Source organism: Mauremys mutica, chromosome 7 (assembly GCF_020497125.1).
Source record: "Mauremys mutica isolate MM-2020 ecotype Southern chromosome 7, ASM2049712v1, whole genome shotgun sequence".
Taxonomy (NCBI): Eukaryota; Metazoa; Chordata; order Testudines; family Geoemydidae; genus Mauremys; species Mauremys mutica.
The window spans coordinates 72,254,784-72,278,108 of NC_059078.1; the positions used below are offsets into that span (position 1 = coordinate 72,254,784).

The window sequence follows — 23,325 nt, forward strand, 5'->3', positions numbered from 1 at the left end:
GTCACTCTTCTTCTCTTACACCCCCCCCCAAAAAAAAGTGGCAATAGGCCAAATCCTGACCTTTAATTTAGGTGGGAGTAAGGGGCACAGAAGCCCTTTACCTCTCTATTTTTAAGACTCCAGGATGGTCAGAAGGGCTTTGAAGCAGCTCTGAAGATAGGTCCCAAGTTTCTGCTAAAAGAGGATGAACTCCATAGAAATGTCCCATCCTGTCATCCATTCTCCCTTCAGGAAGCTGTTCAGTTTTGCAGTAATTTTTGCACAGCTGTCTGTTCGCACATGCTCCTCTACCCCTTCCTGGAAGTCATCCCTGTGGAGGAGGGAATTTTTTGGGGAGCATGGCGTGCTGTCCTGCGTGCTCCCTAGCCACCTATGTGGGAGGACAAGAGGGTGAGAAAATTGTTTCTTGGACCAACTTCTGTTGGTGAAAGAAATGAGCTTTTGAGCCACACAGAGTTCTTCAGGTCTGGGAAAGGCATTCAGTGTGTCACCCTTGAATACAAGGTGGAACAGATTGTTCAGCAGTGTGGAGGGAGACATTCATCCTGGCAGCTCCGAAGGGGAACTGTGTGTGTTTCTGCTGTGGTGCCCCTTTTAAGGATCTCCATTGCAGATGCAGTGTCTTGAAGAGCCACCCTATCTCCTGACGAGGGAGGATGACTTGTAGCTGTGTGGTTTGATCAAGTGTGAATCCCCTGGCATCATGTGGTACTGTAGCATTCCTCACTACCTACATAGTGACACTCCTCCAGGTCAGGCAGTTGGTTCCTCATGGCTGGGCAGCTGGCCAATGGAAAGGGAAGTAGGGAGAAATGTGTTACCAGTCATAGAAAGGTCAAGATGATTAAGCAGTTGGGATCCCTGCTTGTCAGTAAGGATGTGGGAGAAGCTGATATTCCTGTAGTGGGCTTTTCACTGAAGTTAAGGCCTGAACAATCAAGGTAGGTCTTGGAAACAGTGAGGGAAGGAAGCCAGGCAGAAAATAAAATCTCGGGGTGGGGGCGGGGGGCCAGGCGGGGTGGTGGTGGCAGGGAGTTCCTTCCAGGTTCTTCAATGGCTTGGCTGTCTTTGTTTCAGTTGCATTTTAGGACTGTAAACTTGCTGCTTTTTTCTCCTGAATCCTCCTGGTCTATTAGATCAGAGGCAAGATACCTGGGTTATATAACTAATTCTCTATTTGCAGCTTGATACTTAACAACATATTTAAATTGAAATACTCTGCGACCCTTCCTCCCCCTCACAAGAACCAGGGAGACTCTAGCCCTTGTTTCTTTATGTGTGCATCATCTTAGTTATGTTTAAACTACAGACCTTGCAGCTGTACCACTACAGTTGTGAGCTCTTGCACGTGGCTGCTCTATGCTGGCAGGAGAGAGCTCTCCTGCCAGCATAATTAAGCCACTCTCAGCGAGGGGTGGGAGCTATGTCGGTGGGAGAGCAGCTCCCGCTGACATAATGCTGTCCACAACAGCACTTCTGTTGGTCAGGGGTGTGGGTTTTTTCACACCCGTGACTGACAGAAGTGCTAATGTTGGGCCACCCTTCCTTTTATGCTTTGTGGACATGTCTGTCTGCTCAGTTTCCATTTGGGCTTTGTTGTTTCCGGTAAACACCCTCTTGCCAGTCCTGTGCCAGGGTGTGGCTGTGAGCTTCCCCCAGAACACGTCATGGAAAGTCATGTTGCAGTGCTAGAGCATGAGAAAGGGAACCTGATCCTAACAAGGTACAAGGCAGTGGAGAAACAGGCCCAGGAAGTGCAAAAAAAAACAAACCCAAAACAAAAAAACTAACAAGTAGCAAAACCTTGACGCTGATTCTGCACAAAGTAAACTGAAAGAGTGTGGGTGGGTGGGGACAGCCCTGTAATCCTGTTTAGCAGCCTTAGATGCACTTTTAGCCCTAAGGAGTAATACTGTCAGGTGGTATGTGGGTCTTCTCAAGCTGATGGAAGTATGTCATAATTACAGAGGTAGCTGCAGTTTTTCACCCCTCTCTAGGGTTCAAGTATTTCAGACCCTTTCAGTCCAGGCTGCTCCTTATCTGGGCAAAATGAGCTTTATAATTTCAGTATCATCTTTACAGTTTAATAACACAGACATTAGGAAACAAATCTCCTGCCTTCTTTACCAGGAAGCGTTTATAGCTGGAGCTGTTGTTACCTGCCGGCTATTAACCTGAACCTCCATGTGCCCACAGGAGACCCTTCTGTATAGTCATACAATAAACATTTCCCATGAGTTGCTCACTTACAGTCAGGGGCGTGTGCAGGAATTTAAATTTGACCACTTTTGGAGGGGACACATTCTGTGCCCTTGCCACAGCCCTGGGGCTGAAGCAGCTCACTCTCCCCACTGCGGTCCTGCGGCCAGAAGAATTCTGTGCCCCCACCCATTATTTGGGGGCCTGTGCCCCTATTTGCCCCCCTCTCTCTTGTGCAGGCTCCTGCTTACAGTATTGGTAAATTAATACAGATCAGTCCCCACCCCAGTCCTTCAGTGACCATTGAAAAGGTTTGTATCCACATCAGAGTGGAGACTATGAGAGTTCAGTAGTTAGTAAACAACTTCTAAAAACAGAGGATCTATCTCATTAATCTCTAAAGCCTTATATGGCCACACAGTACTACTCCTGCAGTCAAGAATGTACTGTAATTATTCTTTCATTTGCTAAAATGCATCTTCTTTGTCTGTTTCAAGGGGAATGATCATAAAGTTTTAAGTTGCACTGAGGGTACGATCTGTTTCAATTTTCCTTTTCGCAATGTACTTCCTTTCGTGTGCCCTTGACCGTAGAGATCTGAATTAGGTGCTACCACACTCTATATATTTTTAAAAGAATAAAGGTCCATCACCCATTTCTGAGCACAAGTGAGCACATTTTCACATGGTACAAGAACCAGATGTGCACAATTCCTTTGTCCAAGCTACGGGTATTCTTGTTTGGGGTGCTGTGTAGCAACGGTACCACATTCTTCAGCATTCTCTCTCATTTTTCTTGTTTTAACATTTTTTATTACAGTAGTGACTAAGGGCTAACCAGCAGTGGGGCTCCATTGTGTTAAGAAATGTCAGAGTAGCAGACTGTTCCTCCCTGAAGTGCTTAAAATCTAAATGGACAAGACAGACACAAGTGCAGGAAGGAGTAGAACCCAGTAGCAGAATGAACAGTATGATAGGTGGGGATCAGCTAAAGAGGAAAGGAAGTTGAGAGGGGACAGAAGAAGAAGGGCAGATATGGAGTGAAGAGACTCTGCGGGAGGGCTGCAGCAAACAGCCAGTCAGCAAAAGTCCAATCAAAACTGATCCTTTGCGTTTGGAGAACTGTCTACCAAGGCCCTTGCTTTGGCTGCTTCTACCCTCTACTGCCTGGAGTCTCTGGCTTGCTCCTATTGGTAATTTTGATGCCACCTGGGTCCTGCTGTCCTGTGTGTGTGTGGTGGTGGTGGTGGGGAGAATCTCCCCAGGACACTGCTGGGAGAAGGGGTGGCCCCAGCTGGTCCCCAGTTTAACACTCCCCCCCCACACTGCAGTAGTCCCAGCTTTGGCTGTTTCCACCCTACTGCCTGTTCTGTACATCGGGGGGAGTTGATAAGCACTCAGTGGAGAGATGTTTCAAAAGCCCTCTACAGTGGCCTAATTCTCTGCTCACATTGAAGTCTAGTAAAATTCCCACTGCCTTCAAAAGCAGCGGAGTTAGCCTAACACGGAGCAGTTTTGAAAAGCCTAACCAGTATATTTTGGGTGAATTGATCCCAGGAAAAGGAAAGCCTGATTATCAATAATGGGATTATCCACTGTTCATAAATGACCAGAATCCATTTCTCATCACTTACCTTCTAGTTTTCCATTATGAGCTTCTGCTGATAGGTGAAAGGGCACGCTGGCTGAAATATCCTAATGAGAAAGGGAGGGAATTGGTCCAACAGCATGGAGGTTGACTTTGGCTCTCTTATGCCTTCTCTCTCTCCAAAATAAACCTCCCTAGGTCCTCAGCACTATGAACTTTAATTTTGAGTTCAGTGTTTTGATATTAAGAGATGCTTCTCTGTATGAAATAATGTTAGTTAGCAGTACCTGTATTTGCTGCCTGGCTATTTAGAGGTCTAGGTATAGCCCTATATAAGTAAACCTAACTCCCATAGTCTGAGGTAGATAATGAACCTCCTAATTAGAATTTGTGTTTGAATTAACGGGAGTTTCCCAAAAGGTGTGTGAGGAACATCACAAAGGGATGTTGGATGCCAGTGAGTAAGCATGGGATGAGAATCTTTTGACTTGTTTTCTAAATAGGCAAAGACCATCAAATGCAGCTGGTTGTCAGGAAAACTGCAGAGGCCCCAAAGTGACCACCAGGTGATATCTGGTCTTGACCTCCCCAGACCTATGAGACCACTTAATTTCCTTCTGAGAGAGGTGCATCTTGGACACTCCACACCTGGACTCGCATGGGCAAAGGATAATCCTGTCTTCTCCCTAGGGGCTTGATTTGGCATTGCTCCCTTTTTGCAGCCAAAAGTTTGTGCTTGGTGCTGAATTTCAGGTTCATGGCAACTTGATATGAGACAGGGTTTGGTTATGAAACTTAGAGTACTGCCACCAGGTCTGTTTTTATCATGCTGCTGGAAACATTTAGCAATGCCTTTTGAAAGCTCAAAGAGGCAGTCTTATGTAAAATGGGATATTCTTCAAAATCGATAATCGTGTGGGGGTTTGTGGGTTTTTTTATTTTTATTTTTTCTTTTTGAGAGGGGAAGAGGGTGGTAAGGGGTGGAATGATTTTTATAGTGAATCTGTGTGACAAACCTCTCCATCATCCTACTGAATTTCTTGTTACAACCAAGAATACAACACAACTTTGTGCTAGACCATTGTGTGATGCCTCAGACACACACCAAGGGGTAATTATTACAGAAGTGCTTGATTAATTATGAGGGTCCTATTCACCCACTTGTCATACACAGCTTGTGACCCCAGGCACAGCATGGGGGATGGAAGAGCAGTAGTTGTTCACCCTGAATTCCACCGCTGCAAAGAAGTGAGCAGATGGGTTGGGGGTTAGAAGTAGCCCTGGTGCTGTCCTTTCTCTACACTTCCTCCCAGCTGGCCAGCTGACATGCAGGAGTATGCTGCGCTGCAAAAAGAGGTGAAATAACTTGCTCACTCTCCAGATCGAAAGGGGAGGAGTTGTGGTTGAATCTGCTTCTGGGACTACGCTGCTATGTGCCCCTGCCTTACTCTAGGCAATCTGTAAAGTTACAGTCTGGCGCTATCAGGCTGGGACTGTGGATGTATGTTTTCCCCCGCTTTCCCTCTTACACCATTTAATGTAATTCCACAACAAACGTCTTGTCTCACTTCTTATTTGGGGTCAAACCATTTGAAAAACCTTATTACTCCCTCTCCCTTGCTAAGCCTCTACTAAAATCCCCTGGGAGGGAAACCCTTGATTTAAAGGCACGGTTAGAGGGTTGAAATGTGGAAATGGTGTTAACCCCATTCCTGCCCAGGTCTCAGCGTGCCAGACCAACTGGTGTTGGCTGCTGGGCCTTTCCCATACACTGGGCTCTTTAGGACTTCTTCAGCATATCAGCTTTCGGCTGGGAGGCTTGGCTCTTTGTGGTTTTGGTTTTCCATATGGGGCATTCTGCTGCATTCCTGTAGACAGATGGGTTAGGTATAATGCCCTGGAAGGCTTCAGTTTTCTGAAACATTGAGCAACTCCCGTGGCTGATGCTGACCTTAGAATACGAGAATCACAGAAAGCAGAACTCTGCAATGCCCATCAGATCAAAGCTTTCGTAACTGCATGACTTGTGATCTAAATAAAACCAGTTATGCAAATTTGATGCAGTATAGGAAGATTAAAAATACCACAGTGCTACAATCTGTCAGAGCCTAACAACAAAAGCTCCCACTGCAACATTCTTTCTCAGTTACTTAAAGCTGTGTCTTCTCCATCTCACTGCGTACCACCATATTTACCATCACATCTTAAGTCCACCAGGTATGATGGGAAAAAGACAAGCAGCCTGTATGCAAAGTCCAAGTCCATGTATGTGCATGGAGTGTCCTGGGCCAAGGAGGGCGTAAAAGGGGTTGTCTGCTTAATACAGAGTCTGAACCCATCGATCTGGGTCTTTGGGTTTAACTAGAACTGTATAGTCAGTTTTGTTTATCTCTCTCAGATGGCAACAGGGAGACAGAACTGGTTTAAAAACCAGAAAATATTGTAAAGCCACAAGAATTGGCAGTGGGACTTGGAGTCATAAGAACATAAGGATGGCCCTAGTGGGTCAGACCAAAAGTCTGTCTAGCCCAGTATCCTGTCTTTCGATGGTGCCCTAGGGGGAATGAACAGAACAGGTCATCATCAAGTGATCCACCCCCTGTCGCTCATTCCCAGCTTCTGGCAAACAGTGGCTAAGGACACCATTCCTGCCCATCCTGGCCAATAGCCATTGATGGATCTATCCTTCATGTATTTATCTAGTTCTTCAAAAAAGAACTAGATGTCAGGTGTGGTATCTGAAATTTCACTGAATATCTTTTTGAAATTTGACTAGATTTCAAATTACAGTAATCCTTTTAATATAAACTTTTGGAATAGGGACTCTTTTTTTTTTCTGAGACTGAAGAAAGCTCACATTAAACATCAGAATTTTTAGGCTGAACTGACCCTTTCTCCCCCCCCCCCTTCTCTTCCTCCTCTGCAGATATTGCTCTATAGAAGATGCACTATTACCGATACTCTAACCCAGAAATCAGCTGTTGGTACAAATACCTGCTTTTCAGCTACAACATCATCTTCTGGGTGAGTACAAGGCCAAAACTCCTTCTGTAGCATGAGGTCCTCAGCCTGGGGCTTGTCTCCCTGAAATGATGTCCTTCAGCATGTGCATATTACTCAGAGAAAGTGAATGGCATGGACTTGGTTGGAGGCTTTTGTGATATGGCCAAGCATGACTGAAACATTCAAAGTAACTTCACTTCCAACTTTAAAATGGAGGCAGACAAATGTCCAGATGTTTGGATATTGTCTTGTTGGTTTTCGTTATGTCAGTAGGCTCAGTGCGGTACAAATAATAAAGAAAAATGTGGTCCTTGCTCCAGTGAGTTGACAGTTTATGTTAGAAAAACAATATAGAAGTTGATAGTCTAGTCTCAGAAGCTTGGATGTCCATCTGAATTATGGATGGCTCCCGGCAGAGACATCCAGGTATATGGACTGATTCAGATGCCTCTCCAGTCTGAATCTTTTGTTTCTGGAAATATTACTTGAATAGCCTTTCCTGGACACTGTGGCTCTTCTGTCCTGATTCAGGCTGGAACCTGGAAGCAGCAAGTTTGTGAGTGTGTGTTTTACTATTCTTCAAAAAAAAAAAAAAAAAAAAGGGGGGAAGTTATCAAAGATCTTCTAAACATCAAAAACATTAATTTTCCTTTGAGTAGTGTCCCTTTAGGTGCTCCATTTCAGATGCACGTGCACCTCCTGAGTGCTGTGGAGATGCTGCTTAGAAGCCACATAAAGTGGAGCACCGATAGGGACACAACTTGAAGAAGAAGAGATTAGTCACCTTGTGCAGGAACTCTAGCTCTTCAAAGTGCGTGTTCATATGGGTGCTCTGCTACTGCCCTCCTTCTCCTCTGCTTCAGACTGTGTTCTGTGTTAGACGTTCAGATAAAGAAGGCAACTGCCCGCACAGATCTATATCCCCTCTTTGTGTGGCATGAGATTGTACAGAGTGCGTGTGCAGAGCAAATGGACAGTAATGGAAAAATCTCTGATCAAGGGCTTTAGAGACATATGTGTAACCCACACATCTCCTGGGTGTGGTGTTCTGTCACATCTAGTGGTACCAAGACCACTTAGAGAGAGAGAAATTGAGTCTCCTCTACAGCCTTAGCTAACATCCAGTTGGCTTTTAGCTCATGCAGTAGAGGTTCATGCACTAAGATCCAGAGGTCCCAGGTTCAATCCCGCCTGGGGTCTGTCGGCATTACATATGCACACCTGAAGTGGAGTTCCCATAGGGACAAACATTTCAAAGAACCACAGTTACTGCACGAGGTGAATAACCTCTGAATATCTTGGTCTGAGCTGGTTCTTATGACTTCTTCTGAATTATTGGCCTAACCCTGACTTAAACAGGATAAGGAAAAGGGGTACAGAAAATGGTATCAACTCATTCTTGTTGCTTTATACTATGTACATATTAAATTAGGCTTATATTCATTAAATATCCTGGCCTTTCAACATCTGTGCCTGCAAGGTGAGGAGATGCTCTCTGAACCAGAAGTTTAATAAAGACCTCAGAATGGCCATGATGCCAAACTGTGTGGTGTCCAATGTGTGTCGCTGTCCTTCAAGACAATGCAATTGGAAGACTGGCATAAACGATGCAAGTATCGCTTGAGAAATGATGCAGCCATGTATCCTTCTCGTAGACAGCTTGGGCCAAAATGGCCACTAATGAAAACAGGTGCAAAATGGAGCTGCCCCTTTGCTAATATCATTTTATAGTGATACATTCAGTTGGTCTAATATGTTGACTCTTCAGTGTAGTGAATCAAAACTTTACTGGAGCAAACTTAAATGCTGGAATTTTCAGGGGAAGACATGAAAATTACTTCCCCCTTCATAAAACTTGATACCATGATACCAGGGGTATAAATTGACATATTTCCATTAAAGTCAGTGGAGCCATACTGACTTACACCAGCTGAGGATCTAGCAATGTTGGAAACTGCTCTCACTGGTGACCATCCTTGTTTAGTAGGCCATATCCTTAGCTGAAGACAAGTCATTTTTTAATGAAAACCGGGACCTCTAAACTGAGGGACTGTAGATGATCGCTTACAATAGAGCAAGTAATGTGGAAAAAGGAGAGAGATTTTCCAGCAGGGGATATTTCTGTTTTTCCTGATAGCATTATGATAGTTTTAACCTTCTGTAGTAGGCTTGTCATTTAACTGTCAAATCATTTGTTTTTGTAACTTGACAATAGGAATGTACAGCACTTGGAAAGGGTCAGAAGTCCCTGACATTTCTGCAAGACTATCAATGATCTGTAACTGGTCTCTTATAGTGACTCAGTTTTCCTTCTCATTCTAAGTTCTCCCATCCTTTATCACTTTTTTTCTTTATCTTCACAAAGGATAGAATGATCTTTTTCTTTACCCCTCTGTTCCCAACCTTTCCAAAAACTGATAGTAATCTTTAACTGTTCCTTTTCCTTACCTCTTGGTGTTCAGTTTGCCTTGTTGCTCGCTGGAGTGAGAGATGATTCTGAGAGAAGAAAGAGCAAAGATTTTGCAAAGGTTCTTTGCTAAAGAGGGATAAAGGGGCAGAGAACTTGAGCATTATGGTTTTGAGCTACAGCTTTCCCCTCCCCCTCTGTATCACGGTTTAATGTTTCAAGTGCTGAATTTAATCATAGGGTTGTAATTTTGAAGAGATGATAGTTAAGTCTTTGCACCTTTCCAATTTAATGTTTTGGGGCTTGCATTAAAAACTGTCAGTGTGTGCTGGTAAATGATTGTACCTTGGGCTCAAACTTCCTTAATAAGATACAATATGGTGACCCATCTGTTGTAGAAGAGGCTATTTCATTAGGGGGTGTGTACACACACCAACCCCGTGGAAGTACCTCTCTCTGCTGACCTGGCAGTCTGTTGCATGAGGTCAGGATTATAGTGGTTGGGAAGGTCAGGTTGTGCTTTGACAGTGACTTCAGGACTTTGCTTCCTTCTGTGGAGGAAGGCTGGAGTTGCAGAAAAGTGCAGGCCAAACACATTCACAAGCCCATCTCAACCATTTACAGTGCTGTGTTAGTGATCTTGGAAGGGGCTTGTCTCTGTCTTGCATAAGACTTCAAGGAAAAATGCTGTGGGTGTGTGCAGTATCTCAAAGGAAAAGATTGCAAGACATATCTGAAAGGTCCTTAACCAACTTATCAGGATGGGGTAATAACTTCCTTTAGTTACAGTTCGGAGATTCCTTCCTACATACACTCCCCTCCCTCTAGATATGAAGTGTACCAACGAAGGGTAATATCGAAGACTCCACTATAAATTATAAAATGTACAGGAGAAAAATAGGCCAAATTATACCTGTTCCTGCACAATATTGCTATGGGGGAAAGGCCCGGGAAGTACAGATGCAGAGGGCAACCATAATCTCTGAGCACAAATGCAATGGGGAAAAGGGGTTTACCAGCATTGCCATGAGAGCTGAACATCCTCCAGGGTCCTGAACTTGCCCCCACCCAGCCTCTCGTGTTCACTAGTTCGTGCTGATAAGCAGCACTGGGATATAGCACAAGCCACACTTTTTTTTTATGCAGGTGTAGAAACTGCTTAAAATAATCTCACTCCTCCAGCACACATAGGGTTGCCAACTTTCTAATTCCAGAAAACCGAGCACCCTCACCCCGCCCCGTCCCCTGCTCACTGCATCCCTACCACCCCCATTGCTTGCCCTCCCCCACCCCCTCTCAAGTGCTCATTTTCACTGCAAGGCCCAAACATTCATATTTATTGTTTTGACAGATGTATTATGCTAAGTTCAGGTTTTGTTTGTTACAGGATGCTAGAGCTGGCAGCAAAATAGTCAAAAAGGGTCATTGTGAAATTTCATTTAAAAAAAAAAAAAGCTTTTCATGATTCTTTCCCTCCCCATCTTCCCACCTTATGTAACTAGCTCCTGTGTTTGTTGTTCCTTAAAGTTGTTGTCGCTGTAGGTGTGGAATTAGGACCACACATTATCACAGATCCAATGGGTCCATTAAAGGCTCACTCCTGAAGCCCAAATACATAGACTACAACCACAGAAGTGCACACCTGTCCAAATCTGTAGAAACTGACTCCCACACCTACATGCAGATACACACGTGTATTCATGTGTACACATTTAGTATGCACTAATATATATACTTCCACATTATTTAATATTACAATTGTTGTTTAGTGCCTAGAGACCCCAACTAAGATCAGGGCTCCAGGGTGGTAGGTGCTGGACATACACACAAAAAAAGAGAGTTTGCAACAAAGACTTTATAATGTAGCTAGACAAAGGTGGGGAGAAATGTATGATACATTGACTAGTAATTGCAGAAGAGCCAACGACCTTCACTTTTTAAGAAATAATAAATTTCTTTTAGAGATGCCTTCTCTTTTAAAAACTTGTTATGAAATGAATACACATCTATTTTATGTCATCAATTTTTTTGTGTGGAAGCCAGCAAAAAGAGTGAGTCAAAAAGTTAGGTTGCAAATTTTATTCACATGGGTATACACACATGCGACAATTCACACACCTCCCTACTCAGACGCACAGTCTCTTACACACATACAATGCATGCATGCGCACACTTGCCTACACAGAGACACTTTTTCATACACTTTTCCAGGGGCTGCCTAAATCACCCAGCTGGGAAGGGAGGAGGGTGGGCTGGAGGGGAAAAGATGGGGTGTGTGGGCTGGGGGGGGGGGGGGAGGAGAAGGGAAAGAGGCCAAGGACAAGAGCAGGGTGACAGGGGGCAGTGAAGGAGGAGGTGTGTGTGAGGGGGGGGGAGTATGTGGGGTGGATGGGGATGCAGGGGGAAGCAGAAGGCTACAGGTGCATGAAGATGTGGGGGGCACCGAAGTGTATAGGGACATAATGGGAGTGCAGCAGTGTATGAAGGTGAATAGGCTGCAGGGCTGTGGGCGGTGAGGGACATGAGGGTGGCGGCTCTGGGAGGTGGAGAGGATGGGTGGGAGAGCACTGTAAGGGGTACAGGGCTGGGATGGGTAGGTATGGGGGACAGGATGGGATGGTGGAGGGATGCAGTGAGAGGGATAGTGGTGCGGGGGGGGGGAGGGTTGGGGCTAGGAGGGATACAGTGCGGGGGGATGGGGATGCAGCCCCATATCCTTGTCTCCAAATGCTGGGTACACATACCTCAAACTCCTGGGTGCTGGAGATTGGGGGTGGGGGGGCCGGCAGACAGACCGCGGTTCACTGCATGGCATGTGCTGCAGCTCAAGCCCAGCCACACGAGGAGGAGGAGGAGAGGGCCAGGCAGCAACGGGGGAGGTGTGTGCCACGTGACCCTCAACAGCTGCCAGCTGAGCATTCACTTGTCGCACTTGCGCTAGTTCCTCCCCTGTCTTGACCCAGCCAATTGAAGCTGTGCTGGGGGCGAGGCAGCACATGGACCCCCCCCCCCCCCCCGGCCGCCGGTAAGGCTAGGAGCCGGACGTGCCAGCTGCTTCCCAACCTGGGAGCTGTGCGGTGCAGTGGCTAGCAGGGAGCCTGCCAGCCCCGCAGCGTGGCAGTGCCGCCAACCTGACAGTCAATGGCCCTGTCGGCAGTGCTGACCGGAGCCACCAGGGTCCCTTTCTGACCAGGTGTTCCAATCCCAAACCAGACACTTGGTCACCCTAAGCGCACACAGAACATTATGCCTGTTCGTGCACCTTTCAAACCTAGACTTTAGAGCTATCACAACCCCCCAGTGCCTTCAGCTGCCACCAGGAAACAGATTTTTGTGTACACTCTTGACTGCATGTACATAAAATAAAACCGGTGGCACAGACAAACTAGCAATATTATAATGGACTCCTGCATTGCTTGGGGACCCTTTCATCCAAGGATCTCAAAATGCCTTGTGAGCATGAAGAGCCCCAGGAAAGCCTGGGCGACACTTAAAAATTAGATCAACATAACTACATTGCTCAGGCTGTGAAAAATGTCATGCCCTGAATGCAGGGGCGGCTCTAGCAATTTCGCCGCCCAAAGCACGGCGGCACGCCGCGGGGGGTGCTCTGCCGGTCGCCGCTCCGGTGGACCTCCTGCAGACGTGCCTGCAGATGCTCCACCGGAGCCGCCTGCTGCCCTCCCGGCGACCGGCACAGGGCCCCCCGCGGCATGCTTGGCGTGCTGGGGCCTGGAGCCGCCCCTGCCTGAATGCCATAGTTAAGTAGGTATAGCCAGGGTTCTTCCATCAGCCCAGTTCCCACCTCTCAGAGAATGTCATAACAGCATCACTGTAGTGTAAATATTCCCTAAGCCAGGTATAGGGTTCATTTCACGCACTCCTAAAAAAGCCAGCCATCTGTGGACTAGACTTGCATGAGCTGTTGAGCAGTATTGCTGTGAGTTGTTAGCTCAGACCAGGAAATGGAGAAGTAGGAAGGAAAAATGAAATATATTGAGTGAGGTTTGGTCAGGACTCTGTGCTTAAATACATTTTTGGAGCTTAGTATGTTTTATGTTGTACCCAAAGTCTGCTAGCAACAGAGTTCCCCAGTGCCAAGATAGGATATTGGTTCAATACAGATTTGGAAGGAAGAGTTCCACCTACTGAATCTCCAGTGCCCTTTCATGTAGACAGCAGGGTATGTGGTACAGAACAGTTTTGGTGCTGCAGCCACCTTTTCAATCCCCTGATGTACCTCCATATGCAGGCTTATGGTGCAGATAAGGCTTGAAGTGCTACTCGGTGATCCCTATCCAAACACTTTCCTGACTCAGCCTAATCTTCCCTAGCTTGTGAGATCCAATGGAATTGGATTAGCTAAAAATAGGATAGTGTTTAATCTAAGTACGTATAGTTAAAATATTTCTTTGCAATATTTCAAATCAACTATAGAGATATAGTCAGCCTGGCAAGATTCTGCTTGCTTAGGGCCCAGTAAAATCTCTAGGTTTTTCATTGTCCTCACTCATGGGAGAGAGCAGGCAAGTAGCTCTTGTGCCTGGACAAACAGGTATTCATTAAGGCTGAATAAAACCATACAGCTTAAATAAACATAACTCTCTCTTTAGGGAATTTGGTATTTTTTCCTTTTTGCAAATAGCCATTTTCGGAGATGTCCATTTCCTTGGGGAAAAATAATATAAAAACTTGCTTCCTTTCAGGAAACTGTCATAGCCTTCTGCATTAAATCTCTTGAGTACCTGAGATGGTCTCTGTCTGTTATGGCACTACATTTTCCCGTTAAGTTGTTGTCCCTTTTTTTTTCTTCCATCTCACACCAGAAGCTGTCAGGCTGTGGCCTATAGATTTGCTGAGACAGACTTTCAATTTTCCTGAAATAAATACAAAATATATTTTTCTTTTATTTCCTCCTCATTGAAGACACCACATTGTGAACATTTCCTGCTGTTGATTTGCCTGATGTCTGCTGTTTGAAAGGTAGCAGTTTAAACTGAGGTTTAGCCCAGTGTTTGCTATGCTTTCATTTTTTCTCATGTGTCTAGCTGATCAGAGATTTAGATGCTTTAACAAGGCAGTGACCTTTCCCTGTGTACTCTGAATGACAGACCACCTGTAACTGTGATCAGTGGCTTTGATGCATATAGAATGTAGTTGAGCAATGTGATACAGGTATGAGTTTAAGACCAGTATAATTTTAACCAGGGCATGCCCAAAGTTTAACTAGGCTCTAGAAAAATTCTCCATGCTTATAAAACCTTTGTTGTTCAGATCAAGGGTTGTAAGCAAGAAGTTATTGATCTCATTTTCTGATGAGACATATGGGTCTCTTGGTATCTCTATGGTATATTGGAAGCGGTGTAAAAATTACCAGCTATCACTATAAATCCTAAGGGTTTTTCTGGTCCTGTTTGCAGGCCAAGGGGCTCTGAAGGAAAGCATGTAATCGGTCAGTTCTGCAGAGAGCCAGCCTTGAGATGGGTTGAATTGTGCCTCTCTGTTTTAGGGAACCACTCGCTTGTGCCCGCTGTCTCTCTCGTTTTTAGTTCTTGTGTGTTAAGGGTTGTGTTTTTTAAGCAATCGTGTTATGTTGCAACCTTCTGCAATAGTTAAAAACATAGAATTCTAATTTCTCCATGTGTATGCCTGAACATAATGGTACAATCAGTTGTGAACGTGTGCACATGATGCAGCCCACACAGTAAGTCATTTCTTTGCTTTGTCCATCCTTTCTTGTAAGCAGAGGGAGTATAGAAGTGAGTAAGAGTCCTGTTCTCCCCCATGCTCCTCTGGGTGGGAGGTTCCTGTGCTTTTCAATACATTGTCTTAATAAACATTTTAGAGGCACTACTCCTTTCTAAGTCTGGTAAAGCCAAGGACTCTCTCACAGCTGAATAAGAGCCTTCACAATATACTAGTTCTTTGCCTCATTAGGTGGGCAGGTCTTTCATTACCTTGTGAGTGCAGTTTTTCTATACAACCATGAATAATTCAGACAATCCTACAAAATAAAAGGGCATTTCTTTCTGAACAGAATATAAAAAGAAAACCCAACATTTCAAAGTTGTCGTGGATCTGTAAACCCAAAGGCAGGAAGGGCGCAGCTGCTGGTGGCTCATTTGAACTTCCTGTTTGCAGAGGTGTGGCGGATTTGTTGTATATGTTTCCATCCAACCTCTTTCATGGTGCCTGTGGTTTTACTGATTGTAAAGTTTAGACGCCATCTGGATGATCCAAGATGATGTTCTTGTTTTAAAACACATTGTTTGAGGCAGATGTCTAAAACAGAAACTTTTGTAACATTCCAAGGCTCACTAATTTGCAGCATGACTCACTCACTCTGGATTAACTTTTAAGGCCATTTGTCACTACAGAATATCATTTCAGAGTTTTTTTCAGCAGTTTATCAATGAGGCATTTAAAGTCTCACATGGAATTTAAAAACAAGGAACGCTCTAACTCATTTAAATGTTTGCAATTTGGGAGCCATGTGAATCTGCTTCATCATTCCACTTCTATAAATTCACTGGTAGATGTGGAGTTCTGTGACCTATTTCAGCAGATTATTTAAAATGCAGAGCATCTGGGGCCTGATCCTGCAAGATACTACATGCCCCCTGCTCCCCGTTTGAGGTGGAGGATTAGGCACCTAGACCAAGGAGAGTACCACCTCTGATGGTAAGTCACCTCACTACTACCACCATGGTTGGATCAACTCCCAGCTCACGTGGATTGTAACCAAAACTGGTTAAAATAGCATGGTTGTCTGATGACCCATGTAATGATGGGTTTGCTCTCTGTCCATTGCTTCTGGACTGGTATCCACAGCAGCACAGTTAGATTTATTTGCAGTTCTTGTTGGCAGTCTCTGACCTCTCACCAAAGACCAAATGAGCATGGAGACTGAAAAGCCATCCAGCTCTGAGGTGGGCCTTCTAGCTAAAGTTAGAGGCACACAGGCTGGGAAATAGATCTGGGAGAATAGTGGGGAATAAAAAGCACAGTGAATTCTAAATTTGGGTATGCTCACACACAGCTCCTTCAGCACTCACTTGTGTAAGATTTTGTTCTCATGTATATCTGGAGCATTTAGGAGGGGAGGGTGGAAGCTCATGCCTGGAAAAACATGCTGGTTCACTGTGTGGTCATGCTAGAATGTGTATTCATTTCAGAAGTGCTTGCATGGTCGTCAAATCATATTGCTGAATTTGGATGTTAGGCTCTTAGTCAATTGAGAACACACAGTAACTTGAGATAGGCCTCCACAAATTGTGACTACTGGCAGCAATACTCCCAGGGCCAGATTTTGATATCTTTACCTAAAGGCTACGTAGCGAGTAAGGGTGTCACAATTTGGCCCATAGTGCACCATTGACAACAATTCATAAGCTAACATGCATTCATCCAAAACCTTTTTTCAAATGAATCTAAATAGGGAAACAGCTCTTTTCTACTGGGCAGCTTGCACTGCAGCTGTCATTGATGAAATAAGCTTCTACATCTCTTAGTTCTACAGAGCCAAATGGATAAGAAGGATTGAGCCTGATTCTATTTCTGCTGTTGATTCTCAATGCATAATTGACTGAGATTCAACAGTGAGGCTGCAAAGGTATTGACGGTGTGATCTGGTCTACAGAATAGCTGGCTGGTGATGCACACAAAGGAAAGAATGGAGCTGACTTTCAGAGCACAACCTGAGAGCTTGTGGTGACAGAAAAATATATCCTTTTAATTGTAAACTGAGCATATGGGACTTGGAAGGTGCTGGAGGTGATTAATATGGAACCCCACGGTGCTGTTTTTAGTCATTTTTCAGAGGAGACCTACACTTTGTCTCATTTCTATTATTTCTTTAAGACTTGTAACAGCAAAGTCAACAACCTCTCTGAGTGACAGTAACATAGCAAGGGAATGGGCAAGAGTGGAATGTACATAGCAAATCAATTTTAATTTTGCTGTGCTGTGTCCAAAGGCCTGCGATCCTTCATCTAGAGTTAAAACATTGTTATACCAAAGAGATGAACATGGTTTTTCTACTATCCCCTGATTGGGTGCATCAAAGTCGCATGGCACCGTAGAAAGAAGTCCAAAGACACTGTCTTCCCCTTTCCTTCTAGGACCAATGGGTCAGCAAATGTCTTTTCTGCTGAATCTTAATAAATGGAAGCAGTTTTCCTGTCATAGTCTCTGAAAAATTCTCTGTGGCCTCTTGCAGTGCAGTAATAAATAATCAGAAGCAACACTCAGCTGTTTTAATTGTTGAGTGTCCAGTCCCCCTGCCCAATAACTCCTATCTAAGCAGGGTAAAATATGCTGCCTAAACCAAATGCTTTGGAAACCAAAGTAAATGCTTCTCAATTAAGCAATCTATTTTTTTTAAAATTAGGATGGGAACAAAACAGAGGCTGTAATCCATTCAAACACAACAAACACGAACATATTAAATAACTCAGTATGCATATAGTGGCATGGTTTTCTCTTCTTTTTTTGTGTATCAGCTAGTCCCATTTAATTAATTTTCTAGAAATCTTCCTCAAGTTCCAGTTAATCCTTTACCTGCTGCCAAGATTAACCCATGCTGTGGCAACTTGCTATCTTGTCTACTTGCAACCTAACCAGCCTCTTCTCTTGTCTTCTGGCATCATTGTGGCACATGAGTAGGAAATAGATGGATTTCTTAAAAAGAGCTGATTGAAATTCAGAAATCCCTTTCCACTGGACATGCCAATGCTTTGAAAAGAAAATTGTTCCGAAGTGGAACAAAACCTAGAAATTTAAAAAAATTTCCTTAAGATGAAAATTTTTATGGGGGGGGGAATTGAAATATTTCCATTTGTTCCCTTCCCTTTCACTACTCTCCCCCTCTCCCCCAACTGTGCCCTTGGGCTGACTCCTAGAGTTGGGGGCCACCTAGAAACCATGAGAACCCCAGTTCAAGCCAGGACTTCCAGTTCCACAGCAGGGGCCCTGGAAGTCCTGGACTCCCCCAGTCAGGCTAAATGGCAGGGCTGTCCTGAAAGCTTGATGCTGGAAACTCGGGCTCCCCAGCAGCCCACCAGGTGACCTGGCAGGAAACTAGGCAGGGTTCTCTTAGAAGTTTGATAAAAATTTGTGCTGGAAAATTTCCTAAGTAGCTTCAGCTTTTAATTTTGTATAATGTATAATAGAAGATCCACAATGAAACACTTTTTATTCCCTACCTGAAAAAAGTCACTGCTTAGAGACATAGGTGTGGTCTAGGTCACTACTACTTTTGATACATCCATGTGTTTTTCAAAGCTTATTAAAATAGGGGAGTCTTTTTTTTTTTTTTTTTTAAACACTCAAGGTGTGTACTTGCTTCAACATGACCAAGTTGCATGTTCACTGTATGCTATTGCTCTTCTAACCTTGAAATGAGAGCTTTAACTAGCATCACTTTGTCCACCCATGGCTGTTTCATGTGTAATTGTTTTGCATCACTTTCTGTGTGCTTGTCCTATTATGTGGTACTGAGCTCTTGCAGAATCATCTGACACTCTTTTGAGTAACTAGGTATAAAATGGCTTATACATCAGCCTCAGCATTTTTAGCCACAGAGCCAACCAGGAATTTCTCCAACTCTGATCAGTGCCATGCCTGTGGCAATAGAAGCTGTGACACTTCAAAATCCTGACATCTGCCTAATGTGTAATGATGATAAAGCTCTATCTTCTCCCCTTTTACTACATCATGTGGAATTAGCTGTAGTGTTCAGCTCACTGAAGGGGGTAGCTCCAGATATGGCTGCTTTTGCTAGAAAAAGGTTACTTTTTTTTTTTTTTTTGGTCAGAGAGGGTTGTTTGTTTTTGTTTTAAGATATTGGGCTCTACTTCTCAGCAGGCGTGTATTATCAAACTTAGAGGGCAATAGCAGATCACCGACTCAAGAGAAATGAAGCCCTCCATAGTGGTAATAGAAGTACTGGTTCTGAGAGAGTGGAAGTGTCAGGCAAGGACACCATTTAATATGATCTCAAGGGGAGAATTCAGGCTTACTACAGAAGAGCAGAAGACATGCTGTGGACAGCCCAAAAATTATATTGACAATTATATATGTAATGTCACTTCTTCATATTAATGTAAAAAGAAATATGGCCAGCTGCCTAGCACTCACAAGTAGTAACAAAAGTGCTTCTGTAGAGTGAATGAAGGGAGGGAGACTATAGCACATGCCAACAAACAATTTCAGACCTGGGAGGAATTGCAGTAAGTAATAAGGAAATTAAGGGAACTCCATTACAATCTGGAACACGGTTAAGCCATCCCATAAAAAGCATTGGGGGGACACCTAGCAAGTGATGGTTGGGTACCTTGTTGCTAAGCACCTTAGAAAAGCCAGTGTTTGGTATCTAGTGTCTGGTTATGGCCGGTCAGCAAGAAGGCAGGGGGCAGCGATCAGACTGCACTCCCCATCAGTGCCCGGGCTGGGGAAGCTAATGATCCAACCAGTGGACCAAATACTTTGTTGACTCCTGGTCACGTGCCATGGGAGGCATGTTGCATATATGCTAAGAAAAAGCAAGAATGCACAAAGTAGAAATCATGGCAAAGAGCTGACTTCAGTTTAAAAACCAGTGTTCTGCTAGCACAATGCAGCTCTTGCCAACTGAAACTCCTGAAAGTTGGTTATGATTGCAGTCTCTGGACGATCCAGTTAGCATTCCTACTGCACTTCCTTTTGGCTGAGAGAAAGCAAGTACGGTGTCAGTCTAATATTGGATTCAGCCTGTTTCTGGGGAACTGTACCCTCCCTGCCAAGGGCAAGGTAGAGGGTTTTTTGTGTTTTTTTTTTTTTTTTCCCATCTCTAAGTACTCTGCACCCAGAAGGCAGCATTCCCAAAGCTGATTGGGTATCGGTAAACTAGGCAGCAGCCTAAGATGGCAGATTTGGCCCGTTCACTCCTCTGTCATGAAGGAGGGGCAGATTGGCTAAATCTGCCACTCTAGGCCTAGGTGGCACGCTGAAACATTGATTGTCTTTAGGGGCCTCTGGGTGGGTGTCTCCTCTCCTTCATCTGAAACTGTTTATCCATAATGACAGGTTTCAGAGTAGCCGCTGTGTTAGTCTGTATCCACAAAAAGAACAAGAGTACTTGTGGCACCTTAGAGACTAACACATTTGTTTAAGCATAAGCTTCCGTGGGCTACAGCCCACTTCATTGGATGCATGCAGTGGAAAATACAGTAGGAACACACACACACACACACACACACACACACACCCCAATGGGTGTTACCATACACACACTAACAAGAGTGATCAGTTCCTCACAACTTTTTGTCAACTGCTGCAAATGGACCATTTTGATTACTGCTACAAAAAGTTTTTTCTCTACTGCTGGTAATAGCTCACCTTAACTGATCACTCTTATTAGAGTGTGTATGGTAACACCCATGGCTTCATGTTCGTTCTCTCTCTCTCTAATATCTCTTCCTACTGTGTTTTCCACTGCATGCATCCGAAGAAGTGGGCTGTAGCCTACGAAAGCTTATGCTCAAATAAATTTGTTAGTCTCTAAGGTGCCACAAGTATTCCTGTTTATCCATAGGTTTCTGAGATGCCTCCAAGCTTTTGGGTAAATGGTTTCTATTATAGACTTAAAGAAGTGAGAATGAGACCTCATTTACTCTCAAACTATGGAAAAGCTTTTGCTGTAGCAGCATATTATTAACCTACAAGGTCAGCAGGTATGCTCTAGGGGAGCAAATTACTGCTTGAGTGGATAAAGACCTGGTTAGCTCAGACACTGGGGGTGGAAAATGTCATCTTTGTTTTGATACCGATATTGGGTGTGAAGACACAGGCTGCCTGTGACTACAAAGTGTTGAAGATGGCGAGAGAGGTCACGAGGTCAGAAGAAGGATCAATTTTTGATTCACATGAAAGAGCTGAGTTAATGGGGATTGTACAAAGTTTAAGTCAGTGCAAAATCTGGGTTAGGTGTCTCAAACTTTCTGCTTTCTGAAAAGGAAGGCAGGGCCGCCCAGAGGATTCCGGGGGCCCGGGGTCTTCGGCGGCGGGGGGCCCTTCCGTTCCTGGACCCGCTGCCGAAGTGCCCCGAAGACCCGCGGCGGGGCCCCCCCGCCGCCGAATTACTGCCAAAGCGGGACCCACCGCCGAAGTGCAGCTCGGTCTTCGGCGGTAATTCGGCGGAGGGGAGCCCCGCCGCGGGTCTTCGGGGCACTTCGGCGGCGGGTCCTGGAACGAAAGGGCCCCCCGCCGCCGAATTACCGCCGAAGACCGGGCTGTGCTTCGGCGGCGGGTCCCGCTCCATCTTCGGGGGTAATTCACCAGCGGGGGGTCCTTCCGCCCCGGAGCGGAAGGACCCCCTGCCGACGAAGACCGGGAGCGGCAGAAGCTCCTGCGCCCGGCCCCGCAAGAGTTTGCCGGGCACTCCGGGGCGAGTGAGGGGCCCAGAAAAACTCTGGTGGGGGCCCCCGTGGGGCTCGGGGCCTGGGGCAAATTGCCCCTCTTGCCCCCCCCTCTGGGCGGCCCTGAAGGAAGGAGTTGGAGACCGTCCCTACCACCTAATTCGGAGTGGCTTAAAGTTAGGAGCAGGAAGCAAAGAAATGGCTTATCTAATTGAATGGGAAGAGGGTTAGGTAATGAGTCTTGACATAGACAAATCATAAAAGAAGGGAATCCAGGAGCACTCAGTCTAGTACTACTCTATAAAATTACTAAACAGGGGAATGAGCTGGGGGAAGTAGTGCATGAAATTCTCTGAAATCTTCATCAGAGTGCAGATAAGCGGTTTAATAAAATGGCGCATGGGATAATGATCTTTACACAAGAATATATAGAATGATCCCTTAAGGTGGCAGCATGTGCTTTTTTGATTAACAGTTTTTAAAGAGTTAATTTTTTATATGTAGGAGGAAAAAATGCAGCGGGCTAAAACCAAGCCCTGAAAAGGCTTGTTTTATGAGGAGACATTAAAAAGAATGGGGCTTGTCAGCTTAGACAAGAGATGGCTGAGGTGGGCTATGATAGGGGTCTCTAAAATCATGAATGGTGTGGAGAAAGTGATAAACGACACTTCTGTATTCCCTTCACATAACACAAGAACCAGGGGTCACCTGATGGAAATTATTAGGCAGAAGGTTTAAAACAAACGTGCAGAAGTACTTCACACAACACAGTCAACTTGTGGAACTTGTTGCCAAAGGATGTTGTGAGTTCCAAAAGTATAACTGGGTTCAAAAAAGAATTAGATAAGTTCGTGGAGGATAGGTCCATCAATGGCTATTAACCAAGACAGTCAGGGAAACAGCCCCATGCTCTGGGTGTCCCTAAACCTTGGACTGCCAGAAGCTGAGACTAGATGACAGGGAATGGCTCATTCAATAACTGCCCTGTTCTGTTCATTCCCCCTGAGCATCTGGCACCAGCGACTGTCAGAAGACAGGATACTAGGCCAGACGGACCATTGGTCTGACCCAATATGGCCATTCTTACGTTTGTAATGCTGCTTATTAGAAGGTAGTACCCCATGGGAGGCAGTCTCCAGTCCTGTACCTTAGCCTCTGGAAGTTGGGAGATCTGTATTCTGTTCCTGGCTCATCACCAATTTGTGCTGTGGCTTTGGACAAGTCAGATAACCACTTGTTTATATTACTGTAATTTAGGGTTGCCAGGCATCCGGTTTTCAACCAGGGTGCACCCAGTCGAAAAGGGATCCTGGCAGCTCTGGTCAGCACTATAACTGGGCTGTTAAAAGTTCGGTCGGTGGCGTAGCAGGGCTAAGTCAGGCTCTCTGGCTCCACGTGGCTCCTGGAAGTGGCTGGCATTTTCCTCAGGCTCCTAGGCAAAGGCATGGCCACGGGGGCTCCGCATGCTGGCCCTACCTCAAGTACTGGTTTGAACAGCGTTGTGGGAACAGTGGTCAATGGGAGGTGCAGGGGTGGCATGTGTGGCTGGGGGCAGCGTGCAGAGCTGCCTGGCTGTGCCTCCGCCTAGGAGCTGGAGAGAAATGCCATCCACTTCCAAGAGCCACTTGAGGTAAGCGCCTCCCAGAGCCTGCAGCCCCTCCCGTGTCCCAGTGCTGAGCCCCCTCTCACACTCAAACTCCCTCCCAGAACCTGCACTCCCTCCTGCACTCTGAA

At 45.2% G+C, this 23,325-nt stretch overlaps 1 protein-coding gene across 6 annotated transcripts in view; it reads left to right on the forward strand.

Annotated features, from left to right (window-relative positions):
- Nucleotides 1-23,325, forward strand: part of TSPAN14 (tetraspanin 14) — an 83,776-nt gene that overhangs the window by 34,096 nt on the left and 26,355 nt on the right. For all 6 annotated transcript variants that reach the window (XM_045025129.1, XM_045025132.1, XM_045025131.1 and 3 more), the window contains one exon: nt 6,713-6,810. In XM_045025129.1, the coding sequence (XP_044881064.1) occupies nt 6,730-6,810 (81 nt within the window). In that variant the 5' untranslated portion in view covers nt 6,713-6,729. The remainder of the gene's footprint in view (nt 1-6,712; nt 6,811-23,325) is intronic.